Below are 18,973 nucleotides of genomic sequence, written 5' to 3'. Positions count from 1 at the left end.
AATTTTAGTTCTTAATTAATCAAGTCTTTTATTATTTGCATCATAAACTAATGCTTTTATATAACTCTTTCAATAAAAAAAAATTAATTTTTAACATCATAGTGCTCCTATCACATTTTATATAAATAACCGAGAAATCTAGAACTTCTTAAATAAAACAAACAATTATTGGATCAATTGTGGTGGAATAGTGTCTTGGCCTCCAAGATCATCTAATCTTATACCAATCGATTTTTATTTATGAGATACATACGTACTCAACGGAATTTTAAAGTTGTTTTTTTTAAAAAAGCTTCATACGAAAAAAAGTTTATTTCAAAATTTCAACTTAATTTTTAACTAGGAATTGCTCTATACTCACATGTACCATATTTTCTATCTTGTATAAAAATAGATCATTGCTAAACATTAAGTAACAATATATTAAAATTAATACAATCGATAAATATGCATTTTGGATTACATCTCACCGATTTTGTCGCCATTTAGATATGTTATAGGGCAGATTGTTTTGAGTAATTTCCCGTAAGAATCAAATGGGGGACGGCATTGGTTTAGGAAATATAACAAATTAAAGTTTCACAATTTTAATGCTCTTCTTATGATATTATAAACTGACATTACGAATAGTGAAGTTTATATACGCCGTGTTTGTATACAAACGCGGTATGTAAAGTTTTTGTTTACATTTTTTAAAGAATAGCTACATAATCATAGATATTTTGTCAACAGTCAGTTTTACCTATTTCTCGTAGTTGATTAACAAATTTCAACATGCCGGTTATATTGCAGAGTTTCTTTTTAAACGAAAATTTCCATTTACAGAACGCATAGAAGTGTTTTTTTTTCTTTTATATCATGGCAAAACATTATCCGCCTTCACTATAATAAAAAGACAAATAAAATATTATCTTTATACATGTAGTTCATTACTTTTCCTTATTTCTTCTCATTTCTGATGAAAAATATTTATGGAACGTTGGCGGGGAAGGAGCGGAACCCATCTCCCTGCACCCTCACTCCAAAAAAATCTGACCTAACCTAACCCAAACCTTATTTCAATTAATTAATCAGAATTAGGTTTGGGTTAGGTTAGGTTACAGTCTTTTTGAAGTGAAGATGCAGAGAGAGGGGCTCTTCCACGCGTGAAAGTTGTAAACACTCTTTTAATTAAATAATAACAGATTATTCACTTCACTGTTCGTAATATCAATTTATAACATTTAAAGAAGCATTAAAATTGTGAAACTTTAATTTGTTATATCTCCTAAATTAATACCGTTTTCTATTTGATTTTTGCAGAGAATTACTCAGAATAACCTTCCCTACAACATATCTAAATGGCGACAAAATCGGTGAGGTGTAATCTAAAAAATGCATATTTACCATAAAATCATATAGAAAATCAATTTTTTGTCTGTATTCCCAGTACTTGTTCAAGTATTTTTCTGAGTGATTCTATAGCATGTGTATGTGTGTGTGTGTATGTGTATGGGTGTGTGAGTTTAATTAAATGTTGGAATTTTTCTACTGATGTATTATACTATCTAAGTGTTGTATGCTTTTTTATCAATACGATTTATAGAATACACTGCCAAATTTGACCAAACATTATAGGTACACCTTACATACTATTATATCTTTCTGCGTAAATAGAAAAAGATATGTCATTGACATTACGGCAACAACCGTATGTCATTTTAATAGCGCTAAAATGACGATCGTTTTCGTCATTACAATCGTTGTCTTCACTGCAAACATCAACATCACGTGAAATATATGACACAAAAAATGTGATTGAGTTTCTCGAATTTGAAAATATTTTAACGTGTTGAAAGAAAAATATCACGGTTTTATCACTTAGCTTACCCGTTCATAACGTTGTTTAATTTAAAATCAACACACAAAATGTAGAAGTAAATCTAGTATTTAACAATGTAGTTGTTATTAAAAACTCAAATTATTGTTAGCATTGAAAAACATGAAATAACATGCAATCTAACAATAAGCAAGATAATCTAGTCGTTGGGATATCTTTGGGATGAAGTTTTCGTATAATAACATTAGATGCTTTTCAACAAATAATATTAGGATGCTTTTCAACAAAAAAATATAGATCAACACTTCGTCACACAATTGAAAATAGTGTATAGTTATTTGATGGAATACCCTTTAATTTTCGACAAAGTCCCTAGTTCGTGTTAACATAGATTTTTTTATTCTTGATTTTAACTTTAAATTTACATTTACTTTTATCTTATTATTAAATATTAAAAAATTTATCTTGAATTTTAAATTGATATTTAATCAAAATTTTTTTACTCTCCTTTTATTTACTTAATATCTTATTAAAAATTGTTTGTAACATTTTTTTATTTTCTTATATTATTTTTTATATTTTAAATAAACATTAAAAAATTATTTTATTAAGCCACTACTAAAATTTTTATTTATTAATTGAGAGTTTGAGAAACATAGTGGTGTAAGTCAAAATTTTAATATTTTGAGTTAATCATATTTTCCAACTCTGAAAGTATCAATCTGTTTAATTTTATAGTGAATTAAGTCATAACTTCACTTTATTTGGTAAACAAACAGCACTTTGCACAAGAGTAGTTAATAAAGAGAACAAACTGTTTATGTATATATAGAATCATATTGCAAATCTGACTTACACCACTTTGTTTCTGAATAGTTGACTGTGATTGATGTTTGTCAATATGGTGTCTATCCTTGTTTATGTACGACGGTCTGTCTAGTTTATCCAATCAATAAAACTGTTTTATTTGGTAATTATTGTGTCTTCGACTTTTTCAATGAATCAAGATCACGGAGAGGTCAACCACATTTTACAGCCAAGCCAAGAAATATTTTTCAAACCTCAGAAACGTCAAAGGAATGAGTCTAAAACAGCTAGTGCAAAGAGGCTTCGTAATTCAGGCAAACCATATGTTAATAGTAAAGAGATATTGGTAGAAAATAAGAAATTTCAGAACACTGATTATAGATGCTCAGAAAATGTATCAAATCATTCACTGAAGATGAAAGACATGAACAATTTGAGAGTTTTCAACAAATGGCCGATTTTGGTAAACAGAATGCATATTTATGTAGTCTTGTGCAGCAGACGCCCGTTAAGCAAAGGCAGTCTCGGAATAAATCTAGAGGAAAGAAACAAAGCTCAAACTTATACACTATGCAAAAAGAAGGTAATATGGCCCAGGTTTGCAAAAAATTCTTTTTGGACACTTTTCTTGTAAGTGATGGAAAGTTGATTCTACAGAAAATAAAGAAAGGAAAGTCGCCAGCTGAAGATTTAAGGGGTAAACAGCATAGAAGATTACCCCCGAAACAATCAGTAAAAGATCATATAAACCTTTTCTCTGCATTTCAAAGCCATTACACTGGCCAAAACAATCTAAACAGGAAATATCTTAATCCTGAGCTAAACATTTTTAAAAAATGTAACTTTTTATCAAGAATGATGTGAGAAAAAATAAATTAATCCTGTTAAAGAGTATTTTTACAGACTTATCTTCAACAATGAATTTAATTTAATTTTTATATCCCCAGAAAAGATACTTGTAAATCATGTAATGAATATAAATAGTTGGTTGATGTAGAACAAAATCAGGAAAAGATTTGGAGCTTCAATATTCTTTGTATTTAGTAAAAGCAAAAAAAGTCCGATATAGTCTGTAATTAGATAGCCAAAAAACTAAAGAGAATGCTAACTTATACACTGTGACAATAGATTTACAAAAAGCCATTTCCAAAACTTAGTGTATCTGAGGCCTATTATAGGCGTAACATGTATTGCTACAATTTGGGCATACATGATGTTAGTAAAAATTTAGAGTACATGTATGTTTGGGATGAGACCATCACTAGGGGTTCGCAAGAGATATCTTCGAGATATCTTACAAAATATAATAAGCCGAACCAAAAAAAAACACATGGTTATTTATAGCGATATATGCACGGGGCAAATAGAAATATAAAGGTTTTGCTATCACTGTTGAAAGTAACTCAAGAAACGACTGTAAAAGTTATAAATTACAAGTTCATGGTTTGCGGCCACTTATTTCTTCCTAACGACTTAGATTTTGTCCTCATTGAGCTTACTTCTCAAAATAAGTCTATTTATGCTCTCGAAGATTGGTACAAAGAGATACAGACCGCTAGATGACACAACAAATTTATACTTGTGAAAATGCAACGGCACGACTTTGTACAAACTGATGCTCTTGAAAAAGCTATAACAAAACACAAAAAAGACGTTGAAGATCACAATATAAACTGATTAAAGATACAGTGATTTTGCTACGAAAAAGAAAAACCATTCTCGATCTTGTATAAATACACACTGAATGAAGACATGCTCTTCAGTGAGCTGAATATTACATCAAACAAAGAGGATCGACCAAAGAACTTGCGATCATCGTACAAAAAAAGAATAGCCTACGTGTGATAAATTACTTAAAGAAAAGAGATACGTTATATCTACTCAAGTACATCCCACCAGTCCACCATTCTTTCTTCAAGAATATCAGAAGTTCCCAAGAAGAAGAAGATCATAACCCACTGTCTGATGATGATGAAGAGGAGAAAGAACAGGAAGAAAACTGTGTGTAACATGTGTGTGTGTAAAAATGAATTATTGTGAAAATATGAACTTTATTTATGTGAATTTTTGTTTGTTTGTACTCATTATTTTCCTTTTAAAATTACAAATAATTATTTTTTCCATTTTTTTTTTAAACACAGACATATCTTAATGGTTTTCTGAGTCCTTAGACCTCTCATAATTTCTTAATAAAATGTATTGAGTTTTTTATGATAATAAACGCAAAAAACCTGTTTTTAAAAAATTGAAAATTTTAACTTACACTATGTTTCTCAGGCCCTCAATTAATTGATTAAATTTAGAAAATTTTTAGAAAATTAAAATTCTTTTATATGTTAATTTTCTATTCATTTAAAATTTTTTTATTTTAATTAAACACAATATATATCAATTTTTATTTTGTTAAATTCTAAAATTTTATATAACATATGTATTATTTATTTTATTAATTTTATCTAAATAATTACATTTAATTACATTCTAGCAGTTGGCATTAAATTTAATATAATTATAATATTATATATTTACTACAATTAATTAAGAAAAATTAGTTGTGATAAAGTTAGTACATTTAATTACATAATAAATAATTTTTTTATTAATTTAATATTAATCTAATTAATTAAATTAAAAAAAAAATAAAAATAAAAAAAGGGTCTACATTTCAACCATTAACATAAAACATTTTAATTACAAAACCGATAGCTATGATTTATTTTAACATAATATTTTTACACATATATTTTAATTCTACTGCTATGTACTTGTATCAACAGTGTACTATGCTATGCCGATTTATGTTTTTCGCAAAAAATATTAACAATTTAGTTAGATTCTGCCAAACTTCATAACAAGTACATACATGCAATATTGCTAGAAAATGCGAAAATAATGAGAAACATTTAAACACAATACAAATAAATTAGTATTACTATCGTGTTAGTATCGGGTTGAACCAAAAGTTTTTTCGAACGTCGTCAATATATAATATTGAAAATAATTTGGATTACCAATGATATTTGGAGCCTAACAAATTATAAGTATATGATTAATAGATACTTCCTTTCAGTAAATTAAACAAAACATCGCGCGAGCTAAATAATACTCGCATAGTTTGAGTGTGAACATAAAAGATGTGAAAGTGCATTTTTGCCATTATACACCATTATAAATATTATAATATAAATTGTTGGTCTTTTGACAAAAATTGTTGCTATTAAATTAAAATATCTTATGTCAGCCGCCATATTCTTCTGACATTGCAACTTTTGATTATTATTTATTTCAATTGTTTAAAATAATTTTAAAGAATAAGAAATTCATAATTTATAAACAAAGAAAATACTTATTAAATATAAAATAATAGAAATTTTTTATATTTTAAATGTTAATTTAATACAAGATAGTAAAATCAAGTCAAGTGACAAATAAAATTCAAGACAAAATTATAGAATTTCAAACTAACAATTAGTAGGTGATTAAAATAAATTTTGATACACTTTTCTATTTAAAAACAACTTTTTGTGCACGTAATTTTTAAAACTTCGAACTTTTAGAAAGAATATTAATAACTTTATTTAAAATAAATTTTCATAAAAAAGCAAACTTTTAGCGTCAATCTAACTATTTAATTTCTTGTTAAATTTAATTATATATTATTATTTAATATTTGAGTTTCATTTCTGGCTTAAAATTCGAACAAATTTTTGGTTTAACCCAATGTTTTCCAGACACTTTCTGAGCGGTTCGTAAAGATTATAATTGCAATAACATTTCACATCCATCTAATTTAATCTATGTAATTTGACCGATAAGGAAAAAAATCTCGAAACTGTCTGGACGGTAAATCTTTGATGTACAAACAATTGCAAAATAAGTACTCGAAATCCTTGGTGAACCATCGAATCCGGAATCATTGCTCCTTGTCGAGTTCATTCTCTTGTGTTCAGCATCATCATCCAGCTCAGTACAAGTTGAACCGCTGCCGTCCGTGCTCTCATTTGTGGCGGTGCTCGTTGTACTTCCGGTGCTGTCGCTACTGACAGAAGGCGTCCTCGAATGATGCCGTCGCCTCTTGATTTTTGCCCGTCTAACTTTGGAGAGATCACGCGGCGTCGCAGTGAGCAACGCCGACGGTGTCGTGTAGAACATCCTGATGAGATCAAGCGGTCGCTGCGACGGAGAGTTCCTTGGGCTGGACTTGGGTGACGTTTTCGTCGAAGGTTTTGCCAAAAGTTGCTTCTCGGATTTGTGTGTATTCTGTTGATTCGTTATTGATTCATTGCTGTGAGCCTCCTTCGTCTCTCTGTTATTCTTTATTGGCGGCGACGACGTCTTCTTGGTTGATAATTTCTTTTTGATCGTGCGCTTTATCTTTGAGGATTGCGGACTGAGACTGGGGCTAGTAGTCAAGCTGGTCTCCTCCGATACAACCGGAGTTTCCACGTCGTCGGCGTTTGTCAAATCGTCCTGATTGCACTGCGAAATTTTCCCAGTCAAGGAAGGAGCGGGTAGTAACTCGTTCGTTGGTGTACTAGGATCTTCGTGTTCCTCATCAATGTTGCAATTTTCGGATTTTTCCGACAACTTAGATACTTCGATTATATTTATGATCGGCACAGTGATTTCAGGTATCAAAAAAGATATTTTTGAATCTGTCAAATCAGATTGTATTGAATTAATAGAATTGTCACGCTTCAACGGTGCCTTTTTCACAGTCGAGTTCGAATTCTTTGCACCAATCACTATCGAAAGATTTTTCTTCTTGGGCGCTGTTTTTTGCACCAGTGTGCAGTTCTTTTCTTTCGCGGCTTCCGCTTTCTTCGCTCCCAGATTTTCCAGAACAATTTTTCCTTCCTTTCTCTCGCCTTCAATGACTGCTGGACCGCTAGATGTCGCGACATTTATTTTAACACTGACATCATTTTTCTCGCTATCGGATTCTTTCACCGGTGAATCGTCAAATACTCGTTTCGGTATCGTTAAATTTGTCTTTTGTTCAATTTTGAAATCAATCATCGTCGCTTCGGGACTCTCTGGTGCTTTAATCTCATTCCAAAAATCGATAGATTCGGTGGAGGCACTCTTTGATAATTGTCCGTCCTCCAGCGGCGATTTCTCACAACTTGCGTTAATCGTTAGCTTCTCTTCCATCACTTTATTTAAAGGCTTCAACGACTTTAACGTTTTCTTAATAGGTGTAATCTTGTCTTTTCCATTGGCAAAGGCGAGTTGTTGTGAAACTATAAGATTGTTCGGATTGCTCAAACTCGATGAGCACTCATTAGTCGGCTTCAAGGAATCAACAGAGATATTTTTCTTCAAGATTCTTGGTGCATTGATGTCTTTTTTATGAAGAGACGTCAGTTTGCCATCGTCGACTTCTACAATTTTAGATACGCCCAAATTTTTACCGACTTTTTTCAAATCTGTCGCGTTGCTGGCTTCATTCATAGCTGTTTTTGATTGCAAAGTTTTCACTTTAGATTCTGCACTATTAAGCTTCGCCGTTTTGCTCGTAAAACTAGATAACTCGGAGTCTCTTGACGTATCCTTTCTCAAGTCGACGCCATTAATTTTCTTGATGTCAGCTTTGAGTAGTTTTGATTCTTTTGGTACGTCGGCTGATGTCTCAATGTTTATTTCCATCTTTTCCAAAGAAACAGATGGTTGTAAAGATAAATCATATGATGTATTTTCATTAGGTTTCCCCACATTGTTTCTTGATGCTTTCTTTAAATCGATATCTTTTTTCATTTCTTCATTATGGTCGTTAATACGCACTTCGCAGTTTGTTTCCTTGAGCAAGGTCATTTTTTTAATCTCTAACTTGGCCGCGTTATTGCGTTGAGACGCGTCAATTTTGAAGGTTGATTTATTATCCGTGTCTACGCCATTGGCTTTCTTCAGAGAGTCAGTGGAAGGAACTTGGGCCAAATTCAATGCTTTGTTTGCCTTCTTTCCCGGTAACACGGCAGCTCTGACTACGTCCTCGGCACTTTTCGGCGAGTTTGCCAGATACTCCGTCGTCTCTCGTAACGAAAGCTCTGGCGCTTCTACGGCATTATTTCTATCCACATTAATTTTAGATGCTTTTGGCAGACGACAAGCCGCACTGTTAAGCACGAGCATCGCGCTATTCGTGTTGTTTTTATCAGCGTTATTGCCATCTTCAATCGAAATATCGCGATTCTGCGATACCGTCAAAAATTTCAATCTGTTTTTCTCCTCCACAAATTTGTCCATTTTTGAAGCTACCAAATTTTTGTTAATCAAAAATTCTGCTGTTTTGGTACTAGAAGAGACTTCTAGACTTGTTTTCATGGAGTCAACCGCACTGTCATTCTGTTGACCTCTATCCTTCTTTGTACGTGTAACGAAAGTATCTTTCAATAATGACAACTGTTTGATTTGCATGTTGTTTTGTTGCGCATTTGTCGAAACAAATGCTGAAGTACTTGATTGCATAAGATTCGTCTCGATATTTTTTGAGGAATTGTCTTCAGCATCGATGTTTTGTACGTCACTTTTTGTTCTTGAGACAATGTCTTGTTTATTTCGTGAATTTTCATTTGATAAAAAAGAAACATCTTTCTTTACCAAAGATTCTATTTCATCTGCAATCTTCTCTAAAGCTGTATCCTTAATTCCGTTCAATTCTGACAAATTTTTGCCTGTTAAACTCTCCAATGTATCATTCTTAAAATTATCTGTCGCATAGACGAAGCCATTTATTATGCTTACTTGACTTTCGTCGTTCTTTGCGTCAAGTTTTTCAAGTTCTTCGAGTTTCTCATCGAGTTTCTCCGTAGGCTTTCTCATCGTTAAGTACACACTATTGCTCGACGAATCCTTTACATAAGGTTTTTTCACAGACAACACTATCTGCGTCTCCGCTTCGTCCGCGCTCCTCGGAGACGCACTGCCATTTTGAATTTCACCTTTAAACTCGTCAACTGTTGTCGATTTGCACTTTTCGTTTTCGACATTTGCATTCACCCAAATCGTAGAAAAATCACCGGCACTATTACAGGCCTCAATTTTAAACATCTGTGGCTTCACCTCATTTTCTATTCGCGAATCGGTGGATGTGTCGCTACAGGTGCTCGATCGTCTGTTATCGAGAACATCGTCTGTGATCTTATCAACGATCGACTTTTTCTTCTTCCTTGCTTTCTTCATAGCTTTCTTCATCCTTGTTGCGACCGCTTCCTCCTCTTCATGCGTCATCGTGTCGGAATCAGCGCTGTTTACACAGTAAGAACAGTTGATCGTCGTGCCCTTCCTGATTAGAGTACCACAACGGGTCTCATTCTCAATTTGTGCTTGCTCTTCGGCCACAAGGTTGTCCAAAACTTTTGCTTGTACCTGCGCGTAAGTGGCCTCGCGCCGCAGCTGTTCAGGGTCGAGGTCAGTGGAGGATCGACGTCGCGTAAATCTACGTGTGACTCGCTTCTGCAGAGCTTCCCGCTCTAGAGGCTCACTTTTCTCGTCGCAATCCAAGTTGATTTGATGATATAAACGCACCTGTTGATTTTTATCATCGCTCAACTTTTTATCCTTAATCAAGAATTTCTCCATGAGAAGCTCGCCCACCGACTTCTCATGTTTCTCATTGTGTTTTCGTAACGCAGGATTGTCCTTCAAAGCCTGCGATCTGATCTTGATGGTAGGCCGGTCACGACGCAAGCGATTCCTGGGACGATGTCCGTCGTGTGATAGAATCCTTGGTGTCGAAACATCGATGTCCGCTGTGTCGATCACTCGTCTCGTGTGCCTCATAGAAATCGGTGAGAAACGATGCAGATGATTGAGCGGAGACTCCGAGATCGTCGACAAATGTGGTGCAAAACGTGGCAACGGAAGGTGGAAGGGTGTTCTGTATGAACATTATGATATTTTGTTTGGCATCGCCACCGTAAAATATGCATTTTGTTAAACTTATTTTTATTTTGGCGGATATTTTTCTCGCGGAACCTTCGACGAATATCTTTTGTAAACAACGCGGGTATTTAAGTTAAGATTATATCACACACAAAACCGATCGTTAGAAACTTTGAGCTTTAATACCAATGCTATTACTTGAAGAAACATTATTATCAGCATACAATTCGTTAATTTGTCGCGCAATTGTATACAATAACATATTTTAAGAATAAAAGTAAAATTTGTGACAAAATACGACGATTAACTCTTTTATTGTTAAAAAATAAAAATTTTATTATTAAAAATAATTTATTTATATAAAAAGATCAATTAAATTTATTTAAAGATTAATTTATTTAAAGTATGGAAATATTTTGAAATATTAAATTCAAACTTACAGTAAAAATTTTGTAATTCTAAATTATGGACACAATGTGATAATTATTATAGAAATTCGAAAAATAAATTTTATATAAAACTTTTCAGAGTTTCAAAAATCTTTTATTTACAGATTAAGATGTAAATTTTATAATTTATAAAACAGAACATAAAATCTAAGATGAAATATGATTAAATGCAAAAATTTTCTTTAGAAAAATATTTTTGCAAATTTCTAAATTTTTCTACAAGTTTGATGTGTTAGGTTTGAATTCAAAGACTATGAAATTCCTTAAAAATCAAGTTTGAAGAGAGTAGAATAATTTTTCAAATTTGTTTGCTATATTAGATCTACCATATTAAATTCAAAAATTTTGACAAGAAATTTAAATTGAATAATCCCAAAAATCTACGAATATTATGTTTTAAAAAATGTTATAAATAAAAACCATTTTTTAAATTAAAAACTAACCATCAGTCTTTATAACGCATATATGTATCATTAATACTTAAAAGATTTTAAAAATATATACATTTAAATCTTAATAAATTGCCTATTGGAACATGGAGGCGTAGTTTATTTAATATAGCGTAGAATAAATTACAAATTCAAATAAAATACATTCTACGAAGTGTAATAAATAAGAAAATATTAAAAATGAATTAAATATTAAATAATTAATATCAATTTTTTTGAGATTTCTAAAAAAATTTTCTATATAAACGCAGCATGCGTTTGCTTTTGAAAAGTTAAAAAAATATAAATTTTTATGAAATTTACTTTTATAACCATAAACTAAGCAAGCAACTTTTTAATTGTGAAATAATATTACTTTCCATTATATTATTTTTTATAATTAAAAAAGGAAATCAGTATACTGTACAATTTCTTCAGAGAAGTGTAATCTAATTATAGTTTTAAATCTTGCCGTCAGATGTCATATTGTTTTATGTCAGATCCTAATGCCCTAACTAGACCGGAGGATAATCCTACTTGTGGCTTATCTGAGTGCATAGGTTGACAGGTTAAACTTATATTAAAGTTGACTTCCAATCGTATTAACCATATCAAATAATTATTTTTATCCAATTAAATCGATTCGGTCGGTCTGTTTATGCACTCAAACTATGCACTCGAATGAGCCACAAGTAGGATCATCTCTGGTCTAGTTAGGGCATAATGGTTGACGTTTCGTTCATCTGATAACTCGCACGCACATGTAATATGTTCGTATCGATTGATGAGCCCTTCGATCGATTACCGCGTATTTGCTCTAACGTCAAATGCTTATTTTCATTCCTCATTACGTTGCAGAACAAAAATATTTCATGAACACTTGTTAGGTAGTGGAAAACAAGCATGGCTGATTTGAAGATGCGTATGATCATTTAACGTATAAATTGATGTTATTTCGATAACGTGCTCTAGAAAAAATTTTTGGTAATTACACACATAAAATCGAAAAATTTGTGATCCATATTTTATTATTTTTATTTATAAACTATTAGTATGTAAAAAATATTTTGTGTAATTTTATATATAAAATATATATGTTATCGTCAAAGCCCGAAAGATCGGCAATCCTAAGATTGCCTAGGCAAAGTTAAAATTGTTAAGAGCGTTTAAGGCAATGTTCGAAATAAAACCTTTATTTATTATTTATTATTTATTTTTTATAAACCACTTTAAGCAATTTTAAGGTTACCTAAATTGTTTTCAGGCAAATTCCGAAATAAAGTTTCATTTCAGACATTGCTTAAAACTTGATAATTTTAACTAGTTAGAGTTACCGATCCTTCGGGCTTTGCCGGTATATGTATACGTATTATATGTATACAAAAATTGGACGAAAAAAATATTGTGAAATTTTAAAGTTTCTTCTAAAGAAATACATTGAAATAGCATCAATTTATACATTTTGTATACAAATTTTACAATTAACACAATTTACACATTTCATCCGTTTCAGAATAATTTTTTGCAGAAAAAAGGATAATATTGCTCTAAAGTATTTTAAAATAATAATACAAGTAAAAACAATGTAATTTGATCAAAATGCTTTCCAGCATATATGTACATATCTTTATATATTAAACAAAATTATTTTAGACAAAATAAAATGTACTAATACTATTTTTATTCAATAAAAATATATTTGAAATATATGCGCAATTTTTATTTTGCAAAACACGCTAATTACGAATTTAGTAAGTAATTTAGTAAGTAGTTTCTTCTTTTTGTTTTCCTATATCACAATAATTAAATTTAAATTATTTTTTCTCTCTTTCCCCTTCTTCTATTTCTCCATTTCTTCCTTACTGTTTGTTCTCTCAAATTATTTAATTGTAATGCTATCGTGTAAATAACTGACTCAATGAAAAATATATTGATCATACAAATCGCAAATTCTTGCCAAAACTATTGATGTGAAAGATAAACGAGGGAAAAATTTGCCTGTCGTTATTATAGCGATTCTGTGTATTTTGCATTTTATTGTAATCATATTTCTGAAATATTCTCAATCGTTTTACGATAACATTTTCGACAAGTTTTCGATATATGTCTAACGGTTTTGCGAAAAATTTCCACCAATCAATTTCCAAAATATTATAAAGGAACATATAAGATAAAAAATAAAATAAAATTTATTAATTTCTATTATTTATCAACTTCTATATTAAACAACATAAAAGTAAAAATTTTAAAAATTGTTTTCTAGTAGACTAAATTTTGGATCTAAACAACAATGTTACGACATTTTGTGTGTGATTGCGCTATAATAAAACACTGATTTATTCTTACCGTCCCGTGCCCGTCATTAACGAACTGTGATTTGCGTAAGCTCCTCCTCCATAGTAAAACGGGACATCATTGTAGTACGGCATTTTTACACTTTATTTTTTTTAATTACAAAGCATTAATAGTAACGCTCGACAATACAACAACGGGAGTAACGACGACGAACGTAAGAAACGCAATTGATCGACTGACTGCGTTGCGTTTTTAGCAGCGACGAACCGACTACGATGACGAACTCACGGCAGCTCTCAGGTGTGTCGAAAAGTAAAAGCGGTTCTCACGGTTCAGGGAGCCAAAACCGACTGAGTTTAAGCCGGCGACCCGGTGTAATAATAGAATTCTAGTATATGAGGCTTCCTAACGCGTCTAAGTATACTACCCGAACTTTAATAAGCCGCGCACGCACGGCGGCTATTACAGCTGGTAATTGCCAAAGAATGCGGAACAAGATAAACTATCTGTCTCTTTAAAACATCAAGTATATAATATTCATAGTATAAAAAATTAAACATTTTTTAGTTGCTAGAAAAAGAAAAATTATTTTGTGAGTTATACTTATTCTCCAAATTTTTTGTGCGTTGAATCCAAATCTGACTTCAAAGAGTGTATATTGCAGAATTTTAAGAAAATCGAAGAAAAACATATTAAAGTAATCATTTTTGTCACGTTATTCCAAAAAAAATTGATTTTATTTTTAATAACTATTAATAAAAAAAGTTTTTGCTTCTTACTTTATATATATCTTTTGTATAAAATATAAAACAATTTTCTATTTTTGTAGTAATAATGTGTATAATTTCTTATTCTCACTTGACACCATTTTCTAACACTATATTTTTTATAGCATAATACAAATAATATATACAATAGTTTTTTTAATAAATAAAATATATGATAGCTTTTTTCTAAAATAAAATTTTTTTCTAAGAAAAAATATAATAATAAATAACTAGACATAAAAACCTATAGAATTTTTCCATAGATTTTCTATAAAAAAAAGATACAAAAAAGCGCCAAGTACACATGTTACTAAAACAGTGTTGTTTACATGTCCATAAAAACCTATAGAATTTTTCTAACAACACTGTTTTAGTAATCGCATGTACTTGTGAATCGTTTTTGTACCTTTTTTTAAAAAGATAATTTTTTATAGATATTATGCCTTTTTTAAGTCTATAAGAAATTGTGTAACTTTAATTGTTGTCTCTTATATCTTGTTATTAAATTGGTTTACAAATCTGTAATATTAATAAAACTTCTAAAAAAATTAATATTTTATCCGTTTGCCAATTTATATCATACTGCTTTTTGACATCCCCCATAGCAAAAAAAACCCAGTGACATCACAATAGACTCACAATGACTATTGTATTACTGGGACTTTTTTTGCTATAGAAATAGAACCATTGTTATGGTGAAAGAAAGTAATGATCCATTCCAGATTTCCCGATCAGTGAATTATTATTATTGTTAAAAATTGTCAAATGTTAAAATTTCTACAAGTACTCTAATCTTTTGAAATATACAGGGTGTTCCACTAAAAGTGGTCATCCCCTTTTATCTTTTAAATTAAAAGAGATAGACCATAACAAATATATCAAATATATCAAATTAAATGGTTCAAACTGAACTCTATTGTGAGCATAATAGTTGCTTACAAAAGCTATTTGTGTTAACAAACGGAGAGGTATGCATAATTTTTTTATAATAATTTTTATAATAATGCAGATATTTTAATGTAAGTAAAATTGTAGCGCTGTTTGAAAAGAATACAACGATGTATGATTTAATATAAATATTTTATATATTATACGAGTTTTATCGGCTTGAAATATCGCGGACGTCGTCTACCTTTTCACTTTCGGCTCTGCGATATGGCAAACTTCAATAATTAATTAATAATTAACAGCGCTACAATTGACATACGTCAATTTCTAACGCACGAGTCACATGTTGGCCATATCGCAGGGCCGAAAGTGAAAAGGTAGACGTCGCCCACGATATTTCAAGTCGATAAAACTCGTATAATATGTAAAATATTTAAATTTAATTCATACATCGTTGTATTCTTTTCAAACAGCGCTACAATTTTTCTTACATTAAAATATCCACATTATTATAAAAAAATTATGCATACCTCTCCATTCATTAACACAAATAGCTTTTGTAAGCAACTATTATGCTCACAATAAAGTTCAGTTTGAACCATTTAATTTGATATATATTTGTTATAGTCTATCTCTTTTAATTTAAAAGATAAAAGGGAGTGACCACTTTGGTGGGACACCTTATATCAGTTATACAGGATACCCTAAAATTAGATTGACAAACTTCAGATGGTTACAAAGGACACCAAAACAATTTTATCAATAAATCCGTGTCTGCAAATTTTTTGAACCGTTTTAGCACTAAAATGGTTTTTGAAGTGAAGTATATTTTTGCAGCAGTATGAAGTATATTTTGTTCAAAATGGCAGTTATTTACTTCCATACAAAGATTGCATCGTCGGATGCAATCCAACTCATTCATGGATTTACGGACCCATGGAATATTCTCAGAACAGCTTGCACATGTGCGCAAGCGGCCATCACTCTCGCTAGATCTTCCTCTCCAAGTACAGGAGTCTCGTACACCAGAGATTTCACATAACCCCAAAGGAAAAAGTCAAAAAGAGTAAGATCAAGAGATCGCGCAGGTCAAGCTACAGAACCTCCTCTTCCAATTCAGCGGTTCGAAAAATTCAGATCCAGATATTCGCACACATCCAAAATGAAACGTGGAGATACACCGTCATATTGCAACCACATGTCTCATCGTACGTTCAAAAGGATATCTTCTAAAAGATCTGGTAGAACATATTGCAGGAATTGGAGATAAATATAAGCATTTAAATGAGGTGGCAGCAAGTATGAACCAATCAAATTATCGCCGATAATATCGGCCCAAATGTTGATGGCAAACTGGCATTAGTCCAAAAGTAGCATGAGGATTTTCATCAGCCCAGATGTGGCTGTTGCGACTATTGAAGAAACCATTCCGAATGAAACATGTCTCATCCGTGAACTATACGTTTCTGCCGAAGTCAGGCTGCACTCAAAAATCAACGGAAGAAAACGATTCGAAAGTGATAGTCTCATCGGCAGGACTTATCGCTTGCACTCTTTGGTTATGGTAGGGATGAACTTGTTGGTCATAAGAAACACGCCATACCGTCGACTTAGCAGCCCCCATGTGACGTGCAATTGCGCGAACACTTGTGGAAGTTCTTGCTTGCGGTTCAGGACTTCTTCATATGCTGCAATGCGTGTTTCTTTTGGACAATCGCACCATCAGTGCGCATCAGGTTGCCAACTTCTCGAAAACGACGATGAACGGACGCAAAGATAGTATGATGAAGATGATGACGATGAGGATATCTCTCTTTATACAAGCGTGCAGCTTCTCCATTACATCTAGCTTCTCCATAAATCAGATACACATGGACCAGTTCTTCATAAGAAAACTTGTCCATTTTTTAAAACAAATTTCAACCTAACAATGATAAATACTAAGTGTGACGTGGAATGAATACTGAATACTGTGATACTGAGCTTAGTCAACAATGTCTTATTGTTAATCAAACAATGTCTTAGTCTTTAATTCTCTAGTGCCAAAATGGCAAATCATTTGGCACATTCGGACATGGGTTTATTGATAAAATTGGTTTGTTTTGGTGTCTTTTATAACCTAACCTGAAGTTTGTTGGTCTAATTTTGGGACATCCTTTGTGTGTATACAGTGTGTTTCATTTTAATCTAGCCAGGCGAATATTTCAAACGCTGTTGAGTTTGGAGAAAAATGTTTCAGATAAAAGTTGTAGGGTTCGGAGGGGAACACAAGATGGTGGGCTTGAGTTTTTGATGAAGGTAAAATTGAAGGTCATATGAAGGTCAACTTTGTTTTTTTAAATGAAATGTAGTATTTTTCATTGCATATTCTGAAAAAACATTAAAATTCTGCATTAAAATTGTCTGACACGTTTTTCATGAAAATCCATAATTTTTGAAGAAATTTAGCAATTAAAAAAAAATGTTTGTTTTTCGTAAAGAGAATCATGCATCAATTTGTACATGTTTATGAACATTTCTCGTTCTTAGAGTTACCCGGAATCAACGGCGTGGACGTGACGAAAATTTGATTCCATCGGAGTGCTTGATTTACGTGAGTCCCCTTGCCTCTCACGCACGCGCGCGCGCGTGTGTGTATGTGTGTATGTGTGTGTGGGTGTGTGTGTTTGTTCAAATGTCATGTTCAAATTGAGCACCATTCTCTGCGATGCAAGCATCTACTCTGGTTTGGAAGAAATTGGTTGCTCGAAGAATTTCATCATTACTTAAAGATTGAATTGTTTCTCTTATCCTACGAATCATATCATCCCTTGTAGTTAGACATTTACGGTACACCAAGTCTTTTACCCTTCCTCACAAATAATAATCTAGGATAGTAAAGTCCGGTGATCGAAGTGGATAATTGATCGGACCGTATTTGCCTATCCACTTATTGGGAAACATAGTATTTAGAGCTGCACGGGCAACTCTTGATGTATGCGACGGGCATCTATCTTGTTGGAACCACATATCCAGGCGCAATCGCAGAGATAGATTTTCTAATAAGACAGGAAGATCTGTCTTTATCAAGGCTGAATACCTATTACCGTTTAAATTTTCTTCAAAGAAGATAGGACCTACGATCTGACTACCAATAATGCCGCACCAAACATTCACCTTCCAAATATGTTGATGATCCATTTCTCTCAACCAGTGAGGATTAACTTGCGACCAATAACAACAGTTCCACGTATTGACACATCCACAAAAATGTTTAGGCGGGAATAGTTGGACAGCACATAATAGGGCTATTCTTCATTGATGGAAATCTAACAGCACAAAAGTATGAGGCCATGCTCCGAGACGATATTATACCAATTCTTCGCAACATTTTCGATCCAGATTTTGATTCAGTTTGGTTTCAGCAGGACGATGCCCCTCCACATTTTAGATTACAAGTGCGGAATTTTTTAAACAACGCTTTTCCTGAAAGATGGATAGGAAGGAGAGACGCAATCGAGGGGCCACCCAGGTCACCTGACCTGTCTCCCCTAGACTTTTTCTTCTGGGATTATTTAAAAGACCGAATGTACAGAATTAAACCTCAAAGTCTTAATGACTTGCAACTACGAATTATCGACAAAGTGGCATTAATTA

At 32.1% G+C, this 18,973-nt stretch overlaps 1 protein-coding gene and 1 pseudogene across 3 annotated transcripts in view; both read right to left on the bottom strand.

Annotated features, from left to right (window-relative positions):
* Nucleotides 1-14,949, bottom strand: part of LOC105678898 (titin homolog) — a 29,702-nt gene extending 14,753 nt beyond the window's left edge. The window contains exons 1-2 of one of the 3 annotated variants that reach the window (XM_012378618.2): nt 13,734-14,949; nt 6,508-10,505 (exon numbers count right to left, since the gene is read on the bottom strand). In XM_012378618.2, coding sequence (XP_012234041.1) covers nt 6,508-10,505; nt 13,734-13,816 — 4,081 coding nt within the window. In that variant the 5' untranslated portion in view covers nt 13,817-14,949. The remainder of the gene's footprint in view (nt 1-6,507; nt 10,506-13,733) is intronic. The other 2 variants (XM_067351941.1, XM_067351942.1) reach the window with 2 other exon arrangements.
* A 2,976-nt stretch (nt 14,950-17,925) lies between these two features.
* On the bottom strand, nt 17,926-18,707 carry LOC105678882 (uncharacterized; annotated as a pseudogene).
* Nucleotides 18,708-18,973: the final 266 nt, after the last annotated feature.

This window comes from Linepithema humile, chromosome 3 (genome assembly GCF_040581485.1).
Source record: "Linepithema humile isolate Giens D197 chromosome 3, Lhum_UNIL_v1.0, whole genome shotgun sequence".
Taxonomy (NCBI): domain Eukaryota; kingdom Metazoa; phylum Arthropoda; class Insecta; order Hymenoptera; family Formicidae; genus Linepithema; species Linepithema humile.
This window is presented reverse-complemented; position numbering and strand designations above follow the sequence as displayed.